At 38.2% G+C, this 27,169-nt stretch overlaps 2 protein-coding genes across 8 annotated transcripts in view; one reads left to right on the plus strand and one right to left on the minus strand.

Annotated features, from left to right (window-relative positions):
* Positions 1-27,169, plus strand: part of CROT (carnitine O-octanoyltransferase) — a 95,992-nt gene that overhangs the window by 41,367 nt on the left and 27,456 nt on the right. For 3 of the 7 annotated variants that reach the window (XM_079932191.1, XM_079932195.1, XM_079932192.1), the window contains 5 exons: positions 4,626-4,749; positions 6,252-6,330; positions 6,420-6,513; positions 6,635-6,754; positions 19,631-20,692. In XM_079932191.1, the coding sequence (XP_079788317.1) occupies positions 4,626-4,749; positions 6,252-6,330; positions 6,420-6,513; positions 6,635-6,754; positions 19,631-19,751 (538 nt within the window). In that variant the 3' untranslated portion in view covers positions 19,752-20,692. Of the gene's footprint in view, positions 1-4,625; positions 4,750-6,251; positions 6,331-6,419; positions 6,514-6,634; positions 6,755-19,630; positions 20,693-27,169 lie in introns of those variants that run through there. The other 4 variants (XR_013829872.1, XM_079932194.1, XM_079932193.1 and 1 more) reach the window with 3 other exon arrangements.
* ABCB4 (ATP binding cassette subfamily B member 4) overlaps positions 24,769-27,169 on the minus strand; it is a gene marked incomplete at its 3' end in the record, with an annotated part of 59,739 nt that continues 57,338 nt past the window's right edge. Inside the window, exon 24 of the mRNA XM_079932186.1 lies at positions 24,769-24,972. Within this exon, the coding sequence (XP_079788312.1) occupies positions 24,769-24,972 (204 nt within the window). The remainder of the gene's footprint in view (positions 24,973-27,169) is intronic.

A 27,169-nucleotide genomic window follows, 5' to 3' on the forward strand; every position in this document is an offset into this window, starting at 1 on the left:
TCTCTTCTCTAGTTGTGGCGCGCAGGCTCCAGGGTGCTCAGGCTCTGTAGTTTGCAGCATGCAGGCTCTCTAGTTGAGGCGCACGAACTCAGTAGTTGTGGCACACGGGCTTAGTTGCCCCAAAGCATGTGGGATCTTAGTTCCCTGACCAGGGATTGAACCTGTGTCCCATGCATTGGAAGGTGGATTCTCTACCACTGGACCACCAGGGAAGTCCCCTTCACCTTCGTTTTTTGTTGTTGTTGTTGTTTTTGCGGTATGCGGGCCTCTCACTGCTGTGGCCTCTTCCGTTGCGGAGCACAGGCTCTGGACGCACAGGCTCAGCGGCCATGGCTCACGGGCCCAGCCGCTCCGTGGCATGTGGGATCTTCCCGGACCGGGGCATGAACCCGTGTCCCCTGCATGGGCAGGCGGACTCTCAACCACTGCGCCACCAGGGAAGCCTGACCTTTGTTCTTGAAAAGAAGATTGTTCTGGCGACTCTGGGTTCCTTGAAATTCCATATGAATTTTAGGATGGGTTTTCCCATTTTTGTAAAAATGTTGTTGGGATTTTGATAGAGATTGCGTTGCATCTGTAGATCTCTTTTAGTAGTATTGTCATCTTAACAATATTAAGTCTTCTAATCCATGAACATGGGGTCCCTTTGCATTTATTTATGTCTTTTTAAGTTTCTTTCAGTGTTTTGTAGTTTTTGGTGTACAGGTCTTTTTGCCTCCTTGCTTAAGCTTAATCCTAAGTATTTGATTCTTTTTGATGCTGTTGTAAATTGTTTTCTTGATTTTCTTTTCAGATTATTTATTGCTAGTGCATGGAAATGCAACTGATTTTTGCATGTTGACTTTATATCCTGAAACTGCTGAATTCATTTATTAGCTCTAACAGTTTTTTGTGGACTCTAGCGTTTTATGTATAAGTCCACACATCTGTGAATTAGAGATAGGTTGGATTTTGTCAAAGGCTTTTTCTGTATCAATTGCGATGATCATATAGGTCTTTTTCTTCATTCTATTAATGTAGTATATTATGTTGATTTTCATATGTTGAACCATCCTTGCATTCCTGGGATGAATCCCACTTGGTCATGGTGTATCATCCTTTTAATCTGCTGCTGAATTCAGTTTGCTAGTAATTTGTTGAGGATTTTTGCATCTATATTCATAATGGATATTGGTCTATAGTGTCTTTTCTTACCATGTCTTTTCTTGCAGTGTCTTTGCCTGGTTTTGGTATCAGGGTAATGCTGGCCTCATATTATGAGTAAGGAAATGGTCCCTCCTTGCCAGTGTTTTTGGAAGAGTTTGAGAAGGATTGGTGTTAATTCTTTAAGTATTATAATTCATCAGTGAAGCCATCTGGTCCAGGACTTACCTTTGTTGGGGTTTTTGATTGCTCATTCATCTTGTTACTTGTTATACATCTAGTCAGATTTCTATTTTTTCTTGAGTTAGATTTGGTAGTTTGTGTGTTTCTCAGAATATGTCCATTTCATCTAGGCTATCCAGTTTATTGTATACAGTTCATAATATTCTCTTACAATCCTTTTTATTTCTGTAAAGTCAGTAGTAATGCCCTTTTTCTCATAGTTGATTGTAGTAATTGGAGTCTTCTCCCTTTTTTTCCTTAGTGTAGGTAAAAGCTTGTCCATTTTGTTGATCTTTGCAAAGAACCAACTGTTGGTTTAGTTAACTTTATTTTTCATTTCTGTATTTTGTTTATCTCTACTGTAATCTTAATTAATTTCTTTTTTTGCTGGCTTTGGGGCTAGTTTGCTTTTCTTTTTTTTTTAATTCTTTAAAGTGTGCAGTTAGTTTACTGATTTGAGATCTTCTTTAGTGTAAGTATTTAGAGCCATAAATTTGCCTCTGAACAGTGCTTTTGCTTCATTCCATAAATTGTGGTATGTTCTACTTTTCATTCATCACAAGGTGTTTTCTAATTTACCTTCTGATTTCTCCCTGAACAATTGGTTAAGAATTTGTTGTTTTATTTCTACATATTTGTGAATTTTTCAGTTTTTCTTTTTATTGCTTTTTAGCTTCATCCCATTGCCATTGAAGAAGATACTTTGTATGATTCCAATCTTTATAAATTTATTGAGACTTATTCTGTGGCCTAATATATGGTCTATCCTGGAGAATGTTCCATGTGCACTTGAGAAGAATTTGTATTCTGCTGTTCCTTAGTGGCATATTCTATATATGTCTTTTAGGTGTAGTTATTTATAGTGTTGTTCAAGTCTTCTCTTTCCTTATTAGATCTTTCTACGTGTTTTATCCATTATTGAAAGTTGGGGATTGAAGTCTCCAACTATTGTTGTAGAGCTGTCTAGTTCTCTCTTCAATTCTGTCAGTGTTTGTTTCATATATCTTATAGCTCTGTTGTTTGGTGCATATATTTTTATAGTTGTTATATATTGATGAATTAAACCTTTTATCAGTAAATAATGTCCTGTTTGTCTCATTCATCCTTTTTACTTAAAATATATTTTGTCTGATATATACACAGCCACTCCTAATGGAAAAAAAAATGTATAGCCACTCAAACTCTCTTTTGGTTACTATCTTTTTTCATCATTTTACTTTTAACCTCTTACTGTCTTGGTTTCCAAACAGAATCTCTTGTGGACAGTATATAGATGATGTTTTTTGTTCATCTTGCCAGTCTCTGCCTTTGATTGGAGAGTTACTGATAAGGAGGGAGAATTCTGCCATTTAGCTGTGTATTGTTACATGTTTTTGTTCTTCAATTCCTCCATTACTTTCTTTTTTGGTAGTAGTGATTTTGATTTTTTTTTTGGAGTGTACCATTTTGATTTCCCTATTCTTTCTTTGTATTTTTTAAGCCATTTTCTTTATGGCTACCTTGGAAATTACATTTAACATCTTAAATTTATAACAACTTAGTTTGAATAATACCAGCTTACTTTTAATAGTATACAAGCACTGTGCTTTTATCCATCTCTGTACTGCCCTCTTTATTTTATCACAGATTACATCTTTTTACATTGTGTGTCCGTTAACATAAATTTATATTACTGTTTTATGTATTTACCCTTTAAGTAAAGAAACTGTTAAACATTGTTGTTCTATCTCCCATGTTTCCAATAAACTGGTAGTTAGATTTGGCAACTTGAGACTAGTAATCGATTATTTTTATTATTTTTTATAACAGTAAGTCAAATAGTATTATTTGTTTCCTATCGCATCCTGTTCAGATGGAGGGTGAGTTCAGTTGTTAGCCAACATCCATTATAAAGTTTCCTCCCTGATTTTTTTACCTAATGGTTTTAGTGGCCATTGATGATCATTACCAAGATCTATTATTTCATTACAGGTTGCAGAGTAGTGATATTTTGTCATTCATTCTTACTGCTTTTATCTTTGTTTTTTAAAGAATGCTATTTTAGTGGTGGTTTAAATTTTTATTTACACTTTCTCCTTCACATTTTGAAAGGATACTGTTTCAGCTCAGGGAGACAGTCTTATAGAAACACTGAACAGAGGAGGCTCAATAGCTGCAGGAATTCCCTGGTGGTCCAGTGGTTAAGACACGGTGCTTTCACTGCCGTGGACCCTGGGTTCAATCCCTGGTCAGGGAACTAAGATCCCACAAGCTGCGTGTCACGGCCAAAAAAAAAAAAAACCAACTGTTTGAGCCCTCTTAATGCCCACGTTCAGACCTTTTACTCTTCCGTTTGATTGCTTTAACTCTAAATTCCTATCACCAGGAAAGTAAGAGAGCTTTGTACCAAAAATTGTTGTATCATTCTCCACCCCAGGGAAACAGTCATCATTCTAGGGAACTTCTTAAATAATGCTTTTACTTAATTCTAGAGTCATTCATGTTCTGTACGAGGAAACTAAAGGCCAAGGACTCTATTACCCCATATCTTAGTAGCTTAGAACAACAAACATTTATCATCTCACATTTTCTGTCTGTCAGGAGTCCAGGCACAGCTTAGCTGGGTGCCTCTGGCCTCAGGTCTCTTGTCAGGTTGTAGTCGGGGTGTCAGCCAGGACCGTGTCTTCATCTGAAGGCACCCCTTAAAGAGGATCTGCGTACAGTCTCACTCACATGGGTATTAGTAAGGTTCATTTCCTCCCAAGCTGTTGTCCAGAGGCCTCTCTGTTTCTTGCCACCTGGGCCTCTCTACAGGGCAACTCCCAGCATGGCAGCAGGCTTTCCTCAGAGTAAGGAGATGAGAGAGCTCTCTTTGTAACCTGATTTCGGAAGTGACATCTCATTACTTTTGTCACATTCCTTTCATTAGAAGGAAGACACTAAATCCATCCCACACGCAGCGTGAGGGGTTACACCAGGGCATCTGCAGGAGGCAGGGATCACTGGGGGCATCTCAGAGGCCACCTGCCACAGATGCCAATGTTCACAACCTGACAGCAGCCAAGCCTTTGAAACATTTCCTGTTATACCAGGCCGCAGTACATTTTGCTCTTTGATGTTGAAAACAGCCTCTTTGTTATTGAAAATCTCAGTCGTAGTCTGTATTGTAGAACTTAGTCTCTGACCAAAGCCAGCTTTATTAGGTGAACTCTCTTTGTAATATAACATTAGAGCACTTTCTTTCTCATGATACATTCTCTTATTTTCATTTTTTCTTGTAGCCCTGGTTGCTGCTATGAAACAGCTATGACAAGATACTTTTATCATGGCCGTACAGAGACTGTGCGATCATGTACAGTGGAAGCAGTCAGATGGTGCCAATCCATGCAGGATCCTTCTACCAGTGTGAGTATTTGAAAAGAAAAAATTAACAGGATTTGTCTGTTCTAAAGGAAACTTGGCTCTTAAATAACTAACTTCTTCAAATCCCTGGATCAGTAAAATATTTTCAGACCTTTTTCTCTGGAAACTTACAAACATTTCTTCATTTGCCAGTGAAGTGTATATACTTGGAAAGAATAAGAAACAGGGAAGACCTGATAAGAAGCCCATTTGTGTCATTTTCTAGGCAAAGTAACTTCAGCACCTTGAGTATTTCACTGCTGTTGATCTGCCTTTGGATAACACCCATAAAATGTAGACTCTCCCAAAATGCCTTTAATAGGAAGCTTTTCTTGATGTGGTTGAACATTTTTGAAATCAGATTTTTTGTGTGTGTATTAGAACCAGTACAGCTTTATATGTTTTGTTTTATACTTGAAGCATTTGCACAAAAGGGTAGTTGCTTCCCACTATTTTGGTATTGCATTTGTTTCTTTAGTTTTGATTGACATAGTTATGTATATGTTAACTTATTTTAATTTCATAGAGCTGCTTCATTATCATTTTTGTACAACTATGCTTTTAGTTTTGAAATTGTAATCGCTTCTGTCTTTACACTTGTTGATATCACTTCTGTGCTGCCCACAAGTTTCTGTTTTCTTGTTCTGGGAAAGAAATAATCAAGTTGCAGGGCATATAGGAAAGAAAAGGCAGAGGAAGCGGGTAACAGTAGGGGGGATAGATAGATTGGAAGTTTGGGATTGACGTATACACACTGCTATATTTAAAATAGATGACCAACAAGGACCTACTGTATAGCACAGGGAACTCTGCTCAATATTCTATCATAACCTAAATGGGAAAAAAAATCTGAAAAAGAATGGATAAATGTATATGTATAACTATATCACTTTGCTGTACACCTGAAACTAACACAACATCTTAATCAACTATACTCCAATATAAAATAAAAATTAAAAAAATAAAGGCAGTGGAAGAAGTAAGCAAAAAGACAGAAAAGTTATACATCTCAAGGTCTTCCTCAGAATCTTTTTTCTCTCCAAAATTACCCAAGTTCTAATTACTTTTTAAAAAAATTAATGAATGAATGAATTTTTTGGCTGCGTTGGATCTTCGTTGCTGCATGCGGGCTTTCTCTAGTTGCGGCGAGCGGGGGCTACTCTTTGTTGCGATGTGTGGGCTTCTCATTGCGGTGGCTTCTCTTGTTGCGGAGCACGGGCTCTAGGCATGCGGGCTTCAGTAGTTGTGGCACGCAGGCTCAGTAGTTGTGTCTCGCGGGCTCTAGAGCGCAGGCTCAGTAGTTGTGGCACATGGGCTTAGTTGCTCCACAGCATGTGGGATCTTCCCGGACCAGGGCTTGAACCCGTATCCCCTGCACTGACGGGCGGATTCTTAACCACTGTGCCCCAAGGGAAGTCCTGCCTAATTCTAATTACTTTGAGCTCAGGTTTTTTGTTTGGTTTCTGTACAGTTTGTTATTGAAGTATCTCTTGATTTTAACACAGCTTTTTGAGCAGCAGCACAGGATGTTAGAAGCTTTTGCAAAACATAATAAAATGATGAAAGATTGTTCAACTGGAAAAGGTACGTATACTGGTTTTTTTCTGACTTAAAAGAAAATTCTCTTGTGCTGAAGACATTTTTCTAACTTCAGGTTTGGGGTTTTATTGCAGGATTTGACCGTCATCTGTTAGGTCTCTCACTCATAGCAAAAGAGGAATGTCTCCCTGTTCCAGAACTCTTTACAGACCCACTTTTCTCCAGAAGGTAATATAATGTAGTGTTTTGTAACCTCATCAGTTTCTTTCTTCCTGAATGTTAAAAGCTTTTCAGAAACAATGTAAGCTTCTGTAAGCCTAGTAAAATATCCTTTCTTTGTGCCATACAGTGGAGGAGGTGGAAACTTTGTTCTCTCAACAAGTCTGATTGGTTATTTAAGAGTCCAGGGAGTGGTGGTTCCCATGGTACACAATGGCTATGGATTTTTCTATCATATCAGAGATGACAGGTGAGGCTGCTTTTTGTATTATTTTTTATTTTAGTATATTTTATTTGCATCTATAAATTTTTTTAGAATAGTATTTTATTTATTTTATTTTTTTTACATCTTTATTATTCTTAACTGTGCTCACTTTTGTTGTTTTTGTCTTTCCTACACTATGATTCTGATGGTGTTGTCATCTGTCATGGGCAATTATTTTTTACGACTTAGGCGTTTAATGCGTATTTGTTTCTCTTTCCTGCTTTTGAGACATTTGGCAAATTAGTCCTTTAGGTGTTTATGCAGAGCATTGTTTCAGGTTGACTCAGTGATCACATCATCATCCTCCAAAATCAGTACACATATTACCATATTTGTTCTACCCAAGGTATTTGATGACAAGTTCAGATAAAATTTGATGGTCTGTAAATACGTGGTGGTTAGTGTGGTCATAGACAATACTAATGAGACCAAGACAAGAGACAAGATCAATTAATTTGTGTTCAGAAAAGGATGTTTTACCAATTCAGATGCATTTCATTTTGGTTGTGTGGGGTTTGACTTAAATTTGTGGAAAGAATGAGAAAGAAAATACTAAAACCTGGTAGGGTAAAGAGAGGTGGAGAACAAGGTAATAGCGAATTGACAGAAAGGCTTGGAAAGTCCCCTTTCACAGAGTGTGGCCGTCTCTTCACAGGGATCTGTCAGAGCTTGGGAATTTAGATAATGGGGCTACATATAGCACTGTATGAATAAGAAGAGAACAGGCTTAGAGGCATTTCAGGTGGAATGTGAAAAATGGGAATAATAATATGTGTGACACCTTATCTTTGATAAAGGAGGCAAGAATATACAATGGAGAAAAGACAGCCTCTTCAATAAGTGGTGCTGGGAAAACTGTACAGCTACATGTAAAAGAATGAAATTAGAACACTCCCTAACACATTACACAAAAATAAGCTCAAAATGGATTAAAGACCTAAATGTAAGGCCAGACACTATCAAACTCTTAGAGGAAAACACAGGTAGAACACTCTATGACATAAATCATAGCAAGATCCTTTTTGACCCACCTCCTAGAGAAATGGAAATAAAAACAAAAATAAACAAATGCGATCTAATGAAACTTAAAAGCTTTTACACAGCAGAGGAAACGATAAACAAGACGAAAAGACAACCCTCAGAATGGGAGAAAATATTTGCCAATGAAGCAGCTGACAAAGGATTAATCTCCAGAATTTACAAGCAGCTCATGCAGCTCAATATCAAAAAAATAAACAACCCACTCCAAAAATGGGCAGAAGACCTAAATAGACATTTCTCCAAAGAAGATATACAGATTTCCAACAAACACATGAAAGAATGCTCAACATCATTAATCATTAGAGAAATGCAAATCAAAACTACAGTGCGGTATCATCTCACACCGGTCAGAATAGCCATCATCCAAAAATGTAGAAACAGTAAATGCTGGAGAGGGTGTGGAGAAAAGGGAACACTCTTGCACTGCTGGTGGGAATGTGAATTGATACAGCCACTATGGAGAACAGTATGGAGGTTCCTTAAAAAACTAAAAACAGAACTACCATACGACCCAGCAATCCCACTACTGTGCGTACACCCTGAGAAAACCATAATTCAAAAAGAGTCATGTACCAAAGTGTTCATTGCAGCTCTATTTACAATAGTCAGGACATGGAAGCAACCTAAGTGTCCATTGACAGATGAATGGATAAAGAAGATGTGGTACATATATACAATGGAATGTTACTCAGCCATAAAAAGAAACGAAATTGAGTTATTTGTAGTGAGGTGGATGGACCTAGAGTCTGTCATACAGAGGGAAGTAAGTCAGAAAGAGAAAAACAAATACCATATGCTAACACATATATATGGAATCAAAAAAAAAATTGTCATGAAGAACCTAGGGGCAAGACGGGAATAAAGACACAGACCTGCTAGAGGATGGACTTGAGGATACAGGGAGGGGGAAGGGTAAGCTGTGACAAAGTGAGAGAGTGGCATGGACATATATATACTACCAAACATAAAATAGATAGCTAGTGGGAAGCAGCCACATAGCACAGGGAGATCAGCTCAGTGCTTTGTGACCACCTAGAGGGGTGGGATAGGGAGGGTGGGAGGGAGGGAGACGCAAGAGGGAAGAAATACGGGGACATATGTATATGTATAACGGATTCACTTTGTTATAAAGCAGAAACTAACACACCATTGTAAAGCAATTATACTCCAATAAAGATGTTTAAAAAAAAAAAAATCGGATGTGGCCAGATGTGGCAAGGCCCCCCACGGTAACCAGAGCTCTCACCCTTGGTCCACTCTGAGGCTGCATTCAGTGTTTAAATGCAATGCTAGGAGACCAGTTCCAGTCTGCTGTACATGATGGAGCGATAAAGTTTTACTGAAGATTTTTTGGAGGAGATGTGGAAGAAGAGTGACATTGCATACCACGTGGCAAACATCACAGCAGTTCCCTTTAAACATCTATGTTCCACCGGAATTTCCTCTCTAAATATCAGCCTTCTGGGACTTCCCTCGTGGTCCAGTGAGCAAGACTCCGTGCTGTGGTGCTCCAAGGACAAGGGTGTTTCAAGGACAAAGGACGACCCTGCCTGAAAACGTTTCAGTGTCACACCCCCTACTGGACTCTTAATCACCCTCCCCACCATGTTGCGATGGTTATGAAATTCCTGAGGCCACCTGGGCGATGGGACCTGTCCCAAATAAGGAAAGGCATCTGCCCTGTCCCACTCCCACTCTATAGAAGGAAGGTATATATGCCTCGACCAATCAGTAAATGAAATTTTCACCTTGGACCATTCCTTTGTTCTCTGGCTGTAAAAACTGACTAATAGCACATGTTCGGAATAGGAAGTCAGCCCACTGTTCTGGCAGCGACCGTTCCCTCTAATAACTTCTGTCTTCTTTAAAAAAAAATGTGTGACATAGTTCAGTTTCTAAGGTACTGTTTTTCTATTTTTCCTTTTTTAAAGAGTTTACATTCAGTGTTATTTTTTCAAAATTTTATCATCTGTCCCCATGTCAAGCGTGATTTGTGCATACCAGGGGTGCTTGTATTTGTTGGCATCCAAGTCTTAGATGATGTATTCTCAGAGTATTCAGTGTCTGTACATTAATCTACAAATTGAAGGTTGAATGATGGATCTTATTAGCCATGTTTATCCTTTACCAGGTCCAAAATCATCATCACATACAGAGAATAACTAAAGGATTCTAACATATTCTCTGACAAGTCATGGATGTTACATTGCATGCAGTGATAAGAGTTTAAGCCAGATATGCCTCAGCTCTTTGACTTTTTGAAAAATGTATTTTTAATGATCCTGGGACAGTTTCCATTCACTTATTCAGGAAATATTTAATGAGAACTTAAAATGTGCCAAGGATTGTTTTAGGTGCTAAGGACACAAGACAGACAAAACCCCTCTCTTAAAGATAGTATTTTCTACTTGGGAAACAGGAACAAGAGCAAACAAATAAGCAGGATAACTGCAAATAGTGACGACGGTTGTAGAGCAAATAATCAAATTGTTGTGGTAATAGAGACAAACTGGTAGAGTCAGAGCACTGCTTTATATAGTATGTGGTCAGGGAAGGTGTCTGAGGGAGGGATGATGAAACTGAGATGTTAAGGATGTGAAGGAATCCGTCATACGAATAACCAGGAAAACAGCTCTCCAGAATCTGGTCCCTGCTTGCTCTCTCCAACTCTGCCACCCTGGCTGGGCCACCGTCTTCTCCCACTTAGGTCGCTGCAACAGGTTCTCTGCGGTCTTCTTGCCGCCACCTGTCCTTCCCTACAGACCATTCTCTACACAGCAGCCCTGATGGCCAAATGGAACTCAACTCGTATTGTTCTCCTACTCAGAACCCGCCGAGGGCTTTTTCTTTCACTCACGCAAGATCCAAAGTCCGCCTGAGAGACCCTACATGATCTAGGTCTCATCTACCTCTCTGACCCTGTCTCCTACAAGGCTGCCACTGATTCCCTTGTACCTTGAACATGCCAGGCAAGCGCCCTCCTCAAGGCCTTCACGGTCATGATTTCCTCGGCTTAGTAGTCTCTTCCTTGAAATACGTGCAAGGATGACTCCCTTATTTCAGATAGGTATTTGCTGTCATCTGAGAGGCCTTCCCTGACCGTCTAAAATAGCATTTTTCCCCCTTCCCCACACACACCTGCTGCATTTTAACCACCGTGTGTGTGTGTGTGTGTGTGTGTGTGTGTGTGTGTGTGTACTTATTTGCATGTTACCTATCTTTCCTTCCTAGAATACAGTCCCACAAACATGGTCTTTGTTTTTGTATCCCCAGCTCTGTAACCATACCTCATAAATATGTTGCACTCAGTAAATGTTTCACAATGACTTTGTTGTTTAACGTAAGCATACAGGTGTGAGGGTAGGGAAGAGCTTGGAATTTTAAGGGACAGAGGCACTATGGCTCTACATTAACAATTGAGTGGGAGGGTGGTAGAAGAAGAGATTGAAGAGCAGTAGACAAGAGCTAAATCTGGTAGGGAGGGCAGTGTTCTCAGCCCTGAGTGCACATGAGAATCACCTGGAGAACTTTAAAAACAGCACTCCTGGAGATACTGATTTGGTTGCGGTGGTCAGTTGATGTAGGGCCTTGTAACATGCTAAGGAGTCTGGATTTTCTCCTAAAAATAATAGAAAGCATTTTACCAATTTTAAGCATGAAAGGTACATTTTATTTACATGTGAAAAGGATCCTTGGCTGTTACGTGCAATATAAATTAGGTGGTCAGTACTATGAGCAAGAATGAGATGAAGGAAAAAAAAATGAGATGAAGGAAATCAGGAAGCATGGATGATACATTGAACAAGGCAGTTGATACTGAGGGTGGAGAGCAGTAGAGGTATTTGAGAGGTATTTTGGAGGTAGAACCAGTAAGATTTACTGATGGATTGCTGATTCCGATGGTGGCATTTACTGGGATGGAGAAAATTAGAGGGGAAATGGCCATGTTAGGGTAGAATCAACAATTTTGTTTTCTACATGGTGACTTCAAGATTTCTGCTAATACAGGAATTTATTATAATTTATATACAAGAGAATATGCCAGTAGGCAGTTGGATATATGTTTGGAGTTCAGAAAAGAGGTCAGATCTCGAAGTGTACATTTATGAGTCATTACTATGTATACACCCAAAATAGTTTTTAAATGAAATAACAATACATGGAAATTCTCTGAAAGGAATTTTTTCATTCACTATTAAGCTTGAAAATGTGTGACCTAAAGAATATTGGTTTACTTTTGAAATAGCATTTTATTTTATTTTATTTTTAGAACTACAATGCCATGTTTATTGTGAAGTGAAATTATTTGTTAGAGGAATTAATGAACACCCAGCATGTGGATATTTGGGCAATAATTTTTTTTTTGAATTTTATTTTTTTATACAGTAGGTTTTTATTAGTTATTTTATGCATATTAGTGTATATGTGTCAATCCCTATCTCCCAATTCATCCCACCATCCCTCACCCCCCCACTTTCTCCCTTTGGTGTCCATATGTTTGTTCTCTACATCTGTGTGTCTGTTTCGGCCTTGCAAACTGGTTCATCTGTACCATTTTTCTAGATTCCAAATATATGCGTTAATATACGATATTTGTTTTTCCCTTTCTGACTTACTCTGTATGACAGTCTCTAGGTCCATCCACGTCTCAACAAATGATGCAATTTCATTCCTTTCTATGGCTGAGTAATAGTCCATTGTATATATGTACCACATCTTTATCCATTCGTCTGTTGATGGGCATTTAGGTTGCTTCCATGACCTGGCTACTGTAAATAGTGCTGCAGTGAACATTGGGGTGCATGTGTCTTTTCTGAATTATGGTTTTGTTCTGGGTATGTGCCCAGTAGTGGGAATGCTGGATCATATGGTAATTCTATTTTTAGTTTTTTAAGGAACCTCCATACTGTTCTCCATAGTGGCTGCTGTATCAGTTTACATTCCCACCAACAATGCATTTGGTGGGAATGCACTGTTGCATTTTCCACACCCTCGCCACCATTGGTTGTTCGTAGATTTTCTGATGATGCCCATTCTAACCGATGTGAGGTGATACCTCACTGTCGTTTTGATTTGCATTTCTCTGATAATTAGTGATGTTTAGCAGCTTTTCATGTGCCTCTTGCCCATCTGTATGTCTTCTTTGGAGAAATGTCTAGTAAGGTCTTCTGCCCATTTTTGGATTGGGTTTTTTTTTTTTTTTTTTATATTGAGCTGCATGAGCTGTTTATATATTTTGGAAAAAATCCTTTATCTGTTGATGCATTTGCAAATATTTTCTCCCATTCTGAGGGTTGTCTTTTCGTCTTGTTTCTAGTTTCCTTTGCTGTGCAAAAGCTTTTAAGTTTCATTAGGTCCCATTTGTTTATTTTTGTTTTTATTTCCATTACCCTGGGAGGTGGGTCAAAAAAGACTCTTTATGTCAAAGAGTATTCTTCCTATGTTTTCCTCTAAGAGTTTTGTAGTGTCCAGTCTTACATTTAGGTCTTTAATCCATTTTGAGTTTATTTTTGTGTATGGTGTTAGGTAGTGTTCTAATTTCATCCTTTTACATGAACTGTCCAGTTTTCCCAGCACCACTTATTGAAAAGACTGTCTTTTCTCCATTGTATATCCTTGCCTCCTTTGTCATAGATTAGTTGACCATAGGTGCGTGGGTTTATCTCTGGGCTTTCTATCCTGTTCCATTGATATGTATTTCTGTTTTTGTACCAGAACCATATTGTCTTGATTACTGTAGCTTTGTAGTATAGTCTTCAGTCAGGAGGTCTGATTCCTCCAGCCCCATTTTTTTTCCCTTAAAATTGCTTTGGCTATTTGAGCTCTTTTGTGTCTTCATACAAATTTTAAGATTTTTTGTTCTAGTTCTGTACAAAATGACATTGATAATTTGATAGGGATTGCATTGAATCTGTAGATTGCTTTGGGTAGTAGAGTCATTTTCACAATATTGATTCTTCCAGTCCAAAAACATGGTATCTGTCTCTCCATCTGTTTGTGTCGTCTTTGACTTCTTTCATCACTGTCTTATAGTTTTCTGCATACAGGTCTTTTACCTCCTTAGGTAGGTTTATTCCTTGGTATTTTATGCTTTTGCTGCAATGGTGAATGGTATTCTTTCCTTAATTTCTCTTTCTGATCTTTCATTGTTAGTGTATAGGAATGCAAGAGATTTCTGTGCATTAATTGTGTATCCTGCAACTTTACCAAATGCATTGATTAGCTCTAGTAGTTTTCTGGTGGCATCTTTAGGATTATCTATGTACAGTATATATCATCTGCAAACAGTGATAGTTTTACTTCTTCTTTTCCAGTTTGGATTCCTTTTATTTCTTTTTCTTCTCTGATTGCCGTGGCTAGGACTTCCAAAACTCTATTGAATAATAGTGGCAAGAGTGGACATCCTTGTCTTGTTCCTGACCTTAGAGGAAATGCTTTCAGTTTTTCACCATTGAGAATGATGTTTGCTGTGGGTTTGTCATACATGGCCTTTATTATTTTTAGGTAGGTTCCCTCTCTGCCCACATTCTAGAGAGTTTTTATCATAAATAGGTGTTGATTTTGTCAAAAGCTTTTTCTGCATCTATTGAGATGATCATATGGGTTTTTTTCTTCAACTTGTTAATATGGCGTATCACATTGATTTGTGTATGTTGAAGAATCCTTGCATCCCTGGGATAAATCCCACTTGTTCATGGTGCATGATCCTTTTAATGTGTTGTTGGAGTGTGTTTGCTAGTATTTTGTTGAGAATTTTTGCTAGTATTTTGTGGAGAATTTTTGCATCTATATTCATGAGTCATATTGGTCAGTAATTTTCTTTTTTTGTAGTATCTTTGTCTAGTTTTGGTATCAGGGTGATGGTGGCCTCGTAGAATGAGTTTGGGAGTGTTCCTTCCTCTGCAGTTTTTTGGAAGAGTTTGAGAAGGATGGGTGTTAGCTCTTCTCTAAATGCTTGGTAGATTTCACATGTAAAGTCATCTGGCCCTGGACTTTTGTTCGTTGGAGGATTCTTAATCACAGTTTCAATTTCATTACTTGTGATAGGTCTGTTCATATTTTCTGTTTCTTCCTGGTCAGTCTTGTAAGGTTATACTTTTCTAAAAATTTGTCCATTTCTTCCAGGTTGTCCATTTTATTGGCATAGAGTTGCTTGTAGTAGTCTCTTAGGATGCTTTGTATTTCTGCGGTGTCCATTGTAACTTCTCCTTTTTTCATTTCTAATATTATTGATTTGAGTCATCTCCCTCTTTTCCTTGATGAGTCTGGCTAAAGGTTTGTCAATTTTGTTTACCTTCTCAAAGAACCAGCTTTTAGTTTTATTGATCTTTGCTATTGTTTTCTTTGTTTCTATTTCATTTATTTCTGCTCTGATCTTTATGATTTCTTTCCTTCTATCAACTTTGGGTTTTGTCTGTTCTTCTGTCTCTAGTTCCTTTAGGAGTAAGGTTAGATTGTTTATTTGAGACCTTTCTTGTTTCTTGAGGTAGGATTGTATTGCTATAAACTTCCCTCTTAGAACTGCTTTTGCTGCATCCCATAGGTTTTGGGACATCGTATTTTCGTTGTCATTTATCTCTAGGTATTATTTGATTTCCTCTTTGATGTCTTCAGTGATCTCTTGGTTATTTAGTAATGTATTGTTTAGCCTCCACGTGTTTGTGTTTTTTACGGTTTTTCCCTGTAATTGATTTCGAATCTCATTGCGTTGTGGTCAGAAAAGATGCTTGATATGATTTCAGTTTTCTTAAATTTACCAAGGCTTGATTTGTGACCCAAGATGTGATCTATCCTGGAGAATGTTCTGTGTGCACTCGAGAAGAAAGTGTAATCTGCTGTTTTTGGATGGAACGTCCTATAAATATCAATGAAATCTAACTGGTCTATTGTGTCATTTAAAGCTTGTGTTTCCTTTTTAATTTTCTGTCTGGATGATGTATCCATTGGTGTTAGTGAGGTGTTGAAGTCCTCCACTATTGTGTTACTGTCGATTTCCTCTTTTATAGCTGTTACCATTTGCCTTATGTACTGAGGTGCTCCTATGTTAGGTGCATATATATTTATAATTGTTATATTTTCCTCTTGGATTGATCCCTTGATCATTATGTAGTGTCCTTCCTTGTGTCTTGCAGCATTCTTTATTTTAAAGTCTATTTTATCTGATATGAGTATTGCTACTCCAGCTTTCTTTTCATTTCCATTTGCATGGAGTATCTTTATCCATCCCCTCACTTTCAGTCTGTATGTGTCCCTAGGTCTGAAGTGGGTCTCTTGTAGACAGCATGTATATGGGTCTTGTTTTTGCATCCATTCAGTGAGCCTGTGTCTTTTGGTTGGAGCATTTAATCCATCCACATTTAAGATAATTATTGATATGTGCGTTCCTAATACTGTTTTCTTAATTGTTTTTGGTTTGTTTTTGTAGGTTCTTTTCTTCTCTTTTGTTTCCCACTTAGAGAAGTTCCTTTAGCATTTGTTGTAGAGCTGGTTTGGTGGTGCTGAATTCTCTTAGCTTTTGCTTGTCTGTAAAGCTTTTGGTTTCTTCATCGATTCTGAATGAGATCCTTGCTGGGTAGAGTAATCTTGGTTGTAGGTTCTTCCCTTTCATCACTTTAAATATATGGTGCCACTCCTTTCTGGCTTGTCGAGCTTCTGCTGAGAAATCAACTGTTAACCTTACGGAAGTTCCCTTGTATGTTGTCGTTTTTTCCTTGTTGCTTTTAATAATTTGTCTTTAATTTTTGCCAATTTGATTCCTATGTGTCTTGGCATGTTTCTCCTTGGATTTATCATGCCTGGGACTCTCTGTGTCCTGGACTTGGGTGGCTATTTCCTTTCCCATGTTGGGGAAGTTTTTGATTATAATCTCTTCACATATTTTCTTGGCTCCTTTCTCTCTCTCTCTCTTCTCCTTCTGGGACCCCTGTAATGTGAATTGTTGTGTTTAATGTTGTCCCAGAGGTCTCTTAGGCTGTCTTCATTTCTTTTCATTCTTTTTTCTTTATTCTGTTCCGCGGCAGTGAATTCCACCATTCTGTATTCCAGGTCACTTATCCATTCTTCTGCCTCAGTTATTCTGCTGTTGATTCCTTCTAGTGTATTTTTCATTTCAGTTATTGTATTGTTCATCTCTGTTTGTTTGTTCTTTTATTCTTCTAGGTCTTCGTTAAACATTTCTTGCATCTTCTCGATCTTTGCCTCCATTGTTTTTCTGAGGGCCTGGATCAACTTCACTGTCATTATTCTGAATTCTTTTCTGGAAGGTTGCCTATCTCCACTTCATTTAGCTGTTTTTCTGGGGGTTTATCTTATTCCTTCATCTGGTACATAGTCCTCTGCCTTTTCATTTTGTCTGTCTTTCTGTGGATGTGGTTTTTGTTCCACAGGCTGCAGGATTGTAGTTCTTCTTGCTTCTGCTGTCTGCCCTCTGGTGGATGCAGCTAGCTTCCTGATGGGAGGGACTGGTGGTGTGTAGAGCTGGGTGTTGCTCTGGTGGGGAGAGGTCAGTAAAACTTTAATCTGCTTGTCTGCTGTTGGGTGGGGCTCGGTTCTCTCCATGTTAGTTGTTTGGCCTGAGGCAACCCAGCCCTAGAGCCTACCCGGCTGTTTGGTGGGGCTAATGGCGGACTCTGGGAGGGCTCACACCAAGGAGTACTTCCCAGAACTTTGAGCCACAGCCACCCCTGCCTCTTCAGGAGACCCTCCAGCACTAGCAGGCAGGTCTGGTTCAGTCTCCTATGGGGTCACTGCTCCTTCCCCTGGGTCCCGACACGCACACTACTTTGTGTGTGCCTTCCAAGAGTGGAGCCTCTGTTTCCCCCAGTCCTGTCGAAGTCCTGCAATCAAATGCCACTAGCCTTTGAGTCTGATTCTCTGGGAATTCCTCCTCCCATTGCCGGACCCCCAGACTGGGAAGCCTGACATGGGACTCAGAACCTTCACTCCAGTGGGTGGACCTCTTTGGTATTATTGTTCTCCAGTTTGTGAGTCACCCACCTAGTGGTTCTGGGATTTGATTTTATTGTGATCGCGCCTCTACTACCTTCTCACTGTGGCTTCTCCTGTGTCTTTGGATGTGGGGTATATTTTTTGGTGAGTTTCAGTGTCTTCCTGTCGACGATTGTTCAGCAGTTAGTTGTGATTCCAGTGCTCTTGCAAGAGGGAGTACAACATTTTATTTTAAATGTACTGCATGCTCAATGTAAAAAAATTTGTAAAATATGGAAAAATATAGGAACAAAGTTAACATTTCCATTATAAGACATAAGACCATTATCTTTCTAATCTATAATATACATAGATTGTGTGTGTGTAATTATTACAAATTTAGATCATATTGTAAATATTTTAGTGTCCTTTTTGTGAATTGCACTCTCACTTAATATTACTTCAAGCATTTCCCAATGCCATTAAATATCCTTTGAGGTATTTTAATGGTTGAGGAATGTCTAGTCTTATGGATTTCATAATTTAACCACTTCCATACTATTTCCAGTTTTTCTCATTACAAATAATGATAGTATTTTATCTTTCCATATTTCATCACATCATTGCCAGCTTTAGACATTATAAAGCAGTCTGTAGAAATTTTATAGGGAAAAATAACCTAACCTGAATTCTTATGAAGCAAAACATTTTCTCTTTGTTTATTGACATCTGTGTATATTCTTTTGTGAATTGTTCATGTAGGAATGATTGTTCTTTCTATAATTTAAAAATATAACTGAATTTTTAAAAAGTTTAACACATAAATAGAAATCGTTACTCTTTGCAAAGAAATACTTAGATCTTGCTAAATATTTGAGAAGTATATGCACAACATAGCGAGAAAATGCCTACTGATCATGAATCACTATGTGAAAACAAGGCAGGAATTTCTGTAGGTTGCTGTATATCTTTCAGCAAATATAATCCATTCAAACATTGGTTTCATTATTATATACTGGACCAGAACATGTTTTTATTTTGTTCTGCTTAATCTAAAGTACCTGTCAAAGATACGTACTTTCCAGTCTTAATTTTTAGTGATGTGAAAATTGCATGCCGTCCACAAGCTTTACATTACACAACATTTTGATTTTAACTTGAGCATAATGCATGTTTTGCTGTAGAAAATTTGTGTGTCTGGGAAGGGGAAGGCTAGTTCCAAGAGTGTTAGTAGTGAGGTTTCGGCTCTGAGCCCACCAGAAGCCACGCTTCTTTCCTGTTTGTTTCAGCTTCTTGGGACCACTTTTATCACCTGCCAGATAGGGGATTTCTTCATCAGGAGGATCTAGAAGGATATGGTGGTGGAAGGCATATTTTGGTTTCAGGAGAGTTTCTCTCTGGTTTTTCTAGAAACAGCCTTTCTCTCCTCTTATCCTTCTTTCTCTATTTTATTATTTTTTTACTCTCTTCAAGCACTATATTCTTTTTCTTTAAAAATAGGTCAAGTTTTATTGCAGACAGTGGCATGAATTCATATTCTAACTCATTCCATTTGGGGCATGTTGGTAAGGTCTTTTATGGGAAGAGGTGAGTTTGTTTAACACAATAAGACCTGACCCCAGAGCACTCTTGAGCTCTGGCTAGTTTTTTGTTTCCTTTTTGTCCTTAGGCTCTAGTCACACAGTAAATTAAGTGTTCCTAGCATTATATATAAATATGGCTATACTTTCTATTGTGTCAGGTTACATTTACCTAATGTGAGCAATAAATCATATTACATATGTGACCAGCCAGATGGAATAAAGGTAATGGCTCTATTCACCATCTCAATTTGGAGCCTTTTTGTGTAGATTTTTGTGTTCTACTTCATCATTTATTATTTGTGCTTCACAGGTTTATTGTGGCCTGTACAGCCTGGAAATCATGTCCAGAGACTGATGCAGAAAAGCTAGTTCAGCAGACTTTCCGTGCTTTCAGTGATATGATGCAACTGATGGACATTGCTCATCTTTAGAGACTAATCATTTAGTAAGCACTTAACAAAACATATCATAAAACTGGATGCTGGGAGTGGGTTGGTGATGTGAGACAGGAAGAGATGTTGACTGAAGGAAACTTGTTGAATGTAGAAATTAGTAGAATTATGCTCTCTAAATTTATTCTGACATAGAAAGTAGAAATATTTTTAAGCTTCCTCTGATGCAGCAGCAATGCAAATTATGACTATAGAACTATGCAAACTTGAAGGTTAGCCTCAACGATGCAAATCTACAGATTTTCACAATGCAAATCTAACTTTTAAATATCTTTGTTGGTACCTATATAGGTAATAAATCTTCTCTCTGAACATCCTCATAGACTCTTATCTTTCAAGCACTTTAACATTTTCTAGTTGCCAAAGGATATGAAATATATGATTGGATGCTAATTTCCCTGAAATCAATGATTCCACATTCACCACAGGGATATAAGTCTACTATGTTTGGGAGAGACCACTACAATTTAGTCTAAAAAAAGTTTATGTTGAACAGACAAAAGAATTCAGTTGTAGTAAGGAGGTTTACACCCTCTGACATGCATGAAAAACCCTAAAAAAATTTATTATAGTATATTGTTATAATTAGTTTTGTGAATATGAAATTAAAGCATTTATATTTAAAATCAGTGACTTTAAAAGGATTAAATACTAAATCAGATTGTCAGGATTTATTTTTCCTTTGTTCTGTTTTGTAGTTTCTATTCTCAGAAAATAAAATTCTCAAAATCATGTAGCTTCTTGTTTGGTGTTTTAGTAAGTGCTTCATTCCTGTTTGACCTTGTACTTTCTGATCAGTTATGTATTGTGTAATAAACCATGCAAAACCTACTGTCTTATGATCATTTCTCGTGACTGTGTTAGTTGACTGTGCCCATTTGGATGGCTCTGCTTCTGTCTTGCCTGAGTGAATTACACCGCTGCCATCACCAGGCTGCTGGGTGAGGCTGGGAAGTCTGAGATAACCTCACCACTGCCTGGGGACTTACTGGCTGGACCTCTCTCTGCATGGTCTTTGATCATTCAGGATTCTAGCCTGGACTTCATACTGGGCAGTGAGAATGTTCCAAGAGTGAAAGGTAGAAGTTCTAAGGCCTGTTTGATTGTTTTTAAATAATATCTAAAGAATTGGGTATTTTAGAAACTGATCGCCTCCTGCAGAGAAACCTCTTTTCACTCATGTTTTTAACATGTTCCTCTAACCTGCCTGAAGTTAAGAATCGTCTGGAATGCTTTTTACAAAAAGATTCCTGGGCCTTACCCACACCTACTGAGTCAGAATTTCTAGGAGCAAATGCCCCATGATCCTTATCAGGCAAGTCTGAGAATAATTACATAAGAGTAGGTTGAATTTTCACCTTGAGTCACTGTGGTAACGTACCCTTTGCCCCACTCCTCTCTTGGTTAACTGAAATTCAGTCTACTGCTACACATGGTTACATTTGAAAAATCCCTTGGTATATATGATTTATTACATATAGAAGACCTGATTTGGATAGATTACTGACCTAAACAACCTGTCACAGCAGTGAGAATGGGTATTGCTGCAGTAAATTAAGGAAAAAACATTTCAGAGTGGTTAGCTTCCAAGGGTTGCCTAGAATATCTTTTTGGTCTCCATCTAAACGTATTCCTTCTTGTTGAAGTGGATTAGTCTTCTGGGAAAATAAAACTATTTGTAAAAGTAATGCAGTTCTATAGAAACAGCATTTTATTGATGTTTCTTTCAAATGTTTCAAATTGCACTGAGATAATATGTACAGTTTTTATTAATGTGTTTTAAACATTTAAACAATATGCCTCTTTATATGGAACAAATGTGTGCCTACAGTTAGTTTGTCTAAGGACAATTCCATTTTCTCTTGGAATGTGATGATAAATCTGGGAATACATTCCTTTTTTTAAAACCTCAATTCTCTAGTAGAATAACTTGAAAGTTTACCAATGAAGAGAGTATGCTATTGAACAATATATTTTAACTTTGTAACAAGGAAAATTGTTCCCAAACTACCCTGTCATCTACCCAATGAATCAGGACCATAAGAATCTTCCCTATGTCTGTGGCTTCTTTGAATTCTACAGTTTTATTTAATTAATTTTTAATTGATGTATGGTTGATTTACAATGTTAATTTCTGCTGTACAGCAAAGTGATTCACTTGTATATATTTTTTCCATTATGGTTTATCACATGACATTGAATATAGTTCTGTGTGCTGTATAGTAGGACCTTGTTTATCCATTGTGTATATAAAAGCTTGCATCTGCTACCCCCAACCTCCCACTCCATCCCTCCCCCACCCCCCTCCGCCTTGGCAGCCACCAGTCTGTTCTCTATGTGCATGATTATGTTTCTTGTTCATGGATAGGTTCATTTGTGTCGTATTTTAGATTCCACATATAAATAACATAATGGTATTGTCTTTCTGACTTACTTCACTCAGTATGATAATCTAGTTGCATCCATGTTGCTGCAAATGGCATTATTTTGTTCTTTTTTATGGTTGAGTAGTATTCCATTGTATATCTGTTACACATTTTCTTTATCCATTCATTTGTCAATGGACATTTAGGTTGTTTGCATGTCTTGGTTATTGTGAATAGTGCTGCTATGAACATAAGGGTGCATGTATCTCTTTGGATTAGAGTTTTGTCTGGATATATGCCCAGGAGCAGGATTGCTGGATCATATGGGAACTCTATTTTTAGTTTTCTGAGGAACCTCCATACTGTTCTCCATAGTGGCTGTACCAGTTTACATTCTCACCAACAGTGTAAGAGGCTTCCCTTTTCTCCACACCGTCTCCAGCATTTGTTATTTGTGGACTTTTTAATGATGGCCATTCTGACCGGTGTGAGGTGATACCTCATTGTCCTTTTGAATTGCATTTCTCAGATAGTTAGTGAAGTTGAGCATCTTTTCATGTACCTGTTGGCCATCTGTATGTCTTCTTTGAGAAATGTCTGTTTAGGTCTTCTGCCCATTTTTCGATTAGGTTTTTTTGTTAAGTTGTATGAGCTGTTTGTGTATTTTGGAAATCAATCGGTTGTTGGTCACATTGTTTGCAAATATTTTCTCCCATTCTGCAGCTTGTCTTTTCATTTTGTATATAGTTTCCTTTGCTGTGCAAAACCCTGTAAGTTTGAATGGGTCCCATTCATTTATTTTTGTTTTTATTTCTGTTGCCTTGGGAGACTGACCTAAGAAAACATTGGTACAAGTTATGTCAGAGAATGTTTTGCCAGTTATCTCTTCTAGTAGTTTTATAGTGTCATGTCTTATGTTTAAGTCTTTAGGCCATTTTGAGTTTATTTTTGTGTATGGTGTGAAGGTGTGTTCTAGCTTCATTGATTTACATGTGGCTGTTCAGCTTTCCCAGCATCACTTGCTGAAGAGACTGTCTTTTTCCCATTGTATATTCTTGCCTCCTTTGTCAAAGATTAATTGACCATAGGCATGTGGGTTTATTTCTGGGCTCTCTATCCTGTTTCATTTATCCATATGTCTGTTTTTGTGCCAATACCATGCTGTTTTTTTTTAAACCTTTACATTTAAGTACTTCTTTAAAAATTATTTTTATTTTTGGCTGTGTTGGGTCTTCATTGCTGCAGGTGGGCTTTCTCTAGTTGTGGCAGGTGGGGGCTACTCTTAGTTGCGGTGTGTGGGCTTCTCATTGTGGTGGCTTCTCTTGTTGCGGAGTATGGGCTCCAGGCGCACGGGGTCAGTAGCTGTGGCTCGTGGGCTCTATAGCGCAGGCTCAGTAGTTGTGGTGCACAGGCTTAGTTGCTCTATGGCATGTGGGATCTTCCTGGACCAGGGCTTGAACCTGTGTCCCCTGCATTGGCAGGTGGATTCTTAACCACTGCCCCACCAGGGAAGTTCCTCCATGCTGTTTTGATTACTGTAGCTTTGTAGTACTGTCTGAAGTCTGAGAGGGTTATGCCTCCTGGGTTCTTTTTTTTTTTTGCGGTACGCGGGCCTCTCACTGTGGCCTTTCCCGTTGTGCAACACAAGCTCTGGACGCGCAGGCCCAGCGGCCATGGCTCACGGGCCCAGCCGCTCCACGGCATGCGGGATCTTCCCGGACCAGGGCACGAACCCGCGTCCCCTGCATCGGCAGGCAGACTCTCAACCACTGTGCCACCAGGTAAGCCCATGGGTTGTTCTTTTTCTTCAGGATTGCTTTGGCAATTGTGTCTTTTATGGTTTCATATGAATTTTAGTTCTGTGAAAAATGTCCTGGGTAACTTGATAGGGATTGCATTGAATCTTCTACAGTTTTATATACCTAAACTCTGCTCTTCACTTTCTCCATATGATTTTTAAATTTTTTTATTCAAGTATGGTTGATTTATAGTGTTTCAGGTGTACAGCAAAGTGATTCCGTTTTATATATATACATATTTTTCCAGGTTCTTTTCCATTATAGGTTATTTAAAGATATTGAATATTGTTCCCTGTGCTATACAGTAGATCCTTGCTGTTTATTTTTATATATAGTAGTGCGTACCTGTTGATCTTAAATTCCAAATTTATCCCTCCCCCCTTTCCCTTTTGCTAACCATAAGTTTGTTTTCTGAGTCTTTTTCTGTTTTGTAAATAAGTTCATTTGTATCATATATTTTTTTTAGATTCCACATATAAGTGATATCATGTGGTATTTTTCTCTGATTTATTTCATTTAGTATGATCTGTAGGTCCATCCATGTTGCTGCAAATGGTGGTACTTCATTCTTTTTTATGGTTGAGTGATATTCTCTCCATATGTTTTTGGTAACTCAGAGCTAGGCTGTTTTCATATTTCATCAAGCCAGATGTTACTTTTAACTCCTACATTTCAAATGCTGTAATATCCAACCCCAAATTGGATGTTCTAAATTGATATGGAATAAGATATACCTATATTTTATGATGACTTAGAAAAGAAGTCTCTAAATCAGAAAAAGTTGTAGAATGATTTGAATTTATTTTTAAGATACACTATAACAAGAGTTCATCACTTCTGTGTCCCTGCCTGGACACTGACCATAGAGAAATAGATGCCTCTCTGTGCTAGCAGCTGCTGGTGTGTGCCGTGCTCCTTGACTTTGCCGTTCTCAATCACCACTATCAAGTCTGCATTCTGAATGGTGGACAGGCGGTGAGCGATCACAATGCAGGTGCGGCCTTCTCGGGCTTTGTCCAGAGCTTCTTGGACAATCTATTGATAAATCAGAATAGAAGCCTTATCTTAAAAATTGTAGAAATAAGTTTTAACTGTAAAGGAAATCTAAATATTTTACCATATGTACAAAAGAAAATTACCTTTCTTGTCTCATTTTGAATCTTTAGCTTTATGCATGTTTTTACATAATCCATCTTTTTTTCCCACACACACACACTGTATTTTATTTTTACAAGAGATAAATAGACTGACACCAAGCATTGTAAATGGATGAACACAACAAAAGCAACAATGATTGCAATTACCAAACACGAAACACACTCATACTATGCCATAATATTGACATTCAGTCCAGTAATCCTCCACTGTAACAGCTCCTTTACTTTGCAGTGAAAATTGATTTGTATATTTTCTTGCCTCTGAGTCCTTGTGGGATTTTTTTTTTATTCAAACAGTAAGTCACAAAAATTATAATCATCCTCATCAGTTCACTCAGTCCCATGTAATTAATTTTTTTTATCTTGATCTTTTGTTAACACTTTTATGAGTTCATCAGTTTTCTGAAAATGCTTATTCATTCATGTCAGCAGTATAGTCAGTTACCAGAAACCTGTATTTGTCAGAGTCTTTTCCATGAATTCCTTGAAGATGAAACCCTTTTATAGGAACATTTTTGCAAAAGCATCAGAGTACACCCAGAACTGTCTGTAAATGACAAAAGACTTAAAAATGACCATGGTTAAAGATTTGATGAAAGTTCATAATAATGCAATTGACAAGGAAATTTAGTTATTTCTGAGATACACATTTTCAAGTAATAACTAGAATTATGCCTTATTATACCAGAACATATAAGATTTTTAGAAATTTCATGTAATGTCTGAAACATTTATATTAACATATTTCCATAATAATAACCCAAAGAAAGTTTAGTATTAGTAGTTTGTATACTGCAGGTTCTTATTAGGCATCAGTTTTATACACATCAGTGTATACATGTCAATCCCATTAGCCCTATTCATCACACCTCACCCCAACCCTCCCCCCACGCTGCTTTCCCCCCTTGGTGTCCATACGTTTGTTCTCTACATCTGTGCCTCTACTTCTGCCCTGCAAACCGGCTCATCTGTACCATTAGTCTAGGTTCCACATACATGCGTTAATATACGATATTTGTTTTTCTCTTTCTGACTTACTTCACTCTGTATGACAGTCTCTAGATCCAACCACGTCTCAACAAATGACTCAATTTTGTTCCTTTTTATGGCTGAGTAATATTCCATTGTATATATGTACCACATCTTCTTTACCCATTCATCTGTCAATGGGCATTTAGGTTGCTTCCATGACCTGGCTATTGTAAACAGTGCTGCAATGAACATTGGGGTGCATGTGTCTTTTTGAATTATGGTTTTCTCTGGGTATATGCTCAGTAGTGCGATTGCTGGATCATATGGTAATTCTATTTTTAGTTTTTTAAGGAACCTCCATACTGTTCTCCATTGTGGCTGTATCAATTTACATTCCCACGAACAGTGCAAGAGGGTTCCCTTTGGTCCACACCCTCTCCAGCATTTGTTGTTTGTAGATTTTCTGATAATGCCCATTCTAACTGGTGTGAGGTGATACCTCATTGTAGTTTTGATTTGCATTTCTCTCATAATTAGTGATGTTGAACAGCTTTTCATGTGCTTCTTGGCCATCTGTATGTCTTCTTTGGAGAAATGTCTATTTAGGTCTCCTGCCCATTTTTGGATTGGGTTGTTTGTTTCTTTAATATTGAGCTGCATGAGCTGTTTATATATTTTGGAGATGAATCCTTTGTCCAAGGATTCGTTTGCAAATATTTTCTCCCATTCTGAGGGTTGTCTTAATGTATATTTATTTTTGGCTGTGTTGGGTCTCCGTTACTGTGCGAGGGCTTTCTCTAGTTGTGGCAAGCAGGGGCCACTCTTCATCGCGGTGTGTGGGCCTCTCACTATTGCGGCCCCTCTTGTTGTGGAGCACAGGCTCCAGACGCGCAGGCTTAGTAGTTGTGGCTCACGGGCCCAGTTGCTCCGCGGCATGTGGGATCTTCCCGGATCAGGGCTCGAACCTGTGTCCCCTGCATTGGCAGGCAGATTCTCAACCACTGCGTTACCAGGGAAGCCCCTGAGGGTTGTCTTTTCGTCTTGTTTATGGTTTACTTTGCTGTGCAAAAGCTGTGAAGTTTCATTAGGTCCCATTTGTTTAT

Source organism: Stenella coeruleoalba (assembly GCF_951394435.1).
Source record: "Stenella coeruleoalba genome assembly, chromosome: 9".
NCBI lineage: Eukaryota > Metazoa > Chordata > Mammalia > Artiodactyla > Delphinidae > Stenella > Stenella coeruleoalba.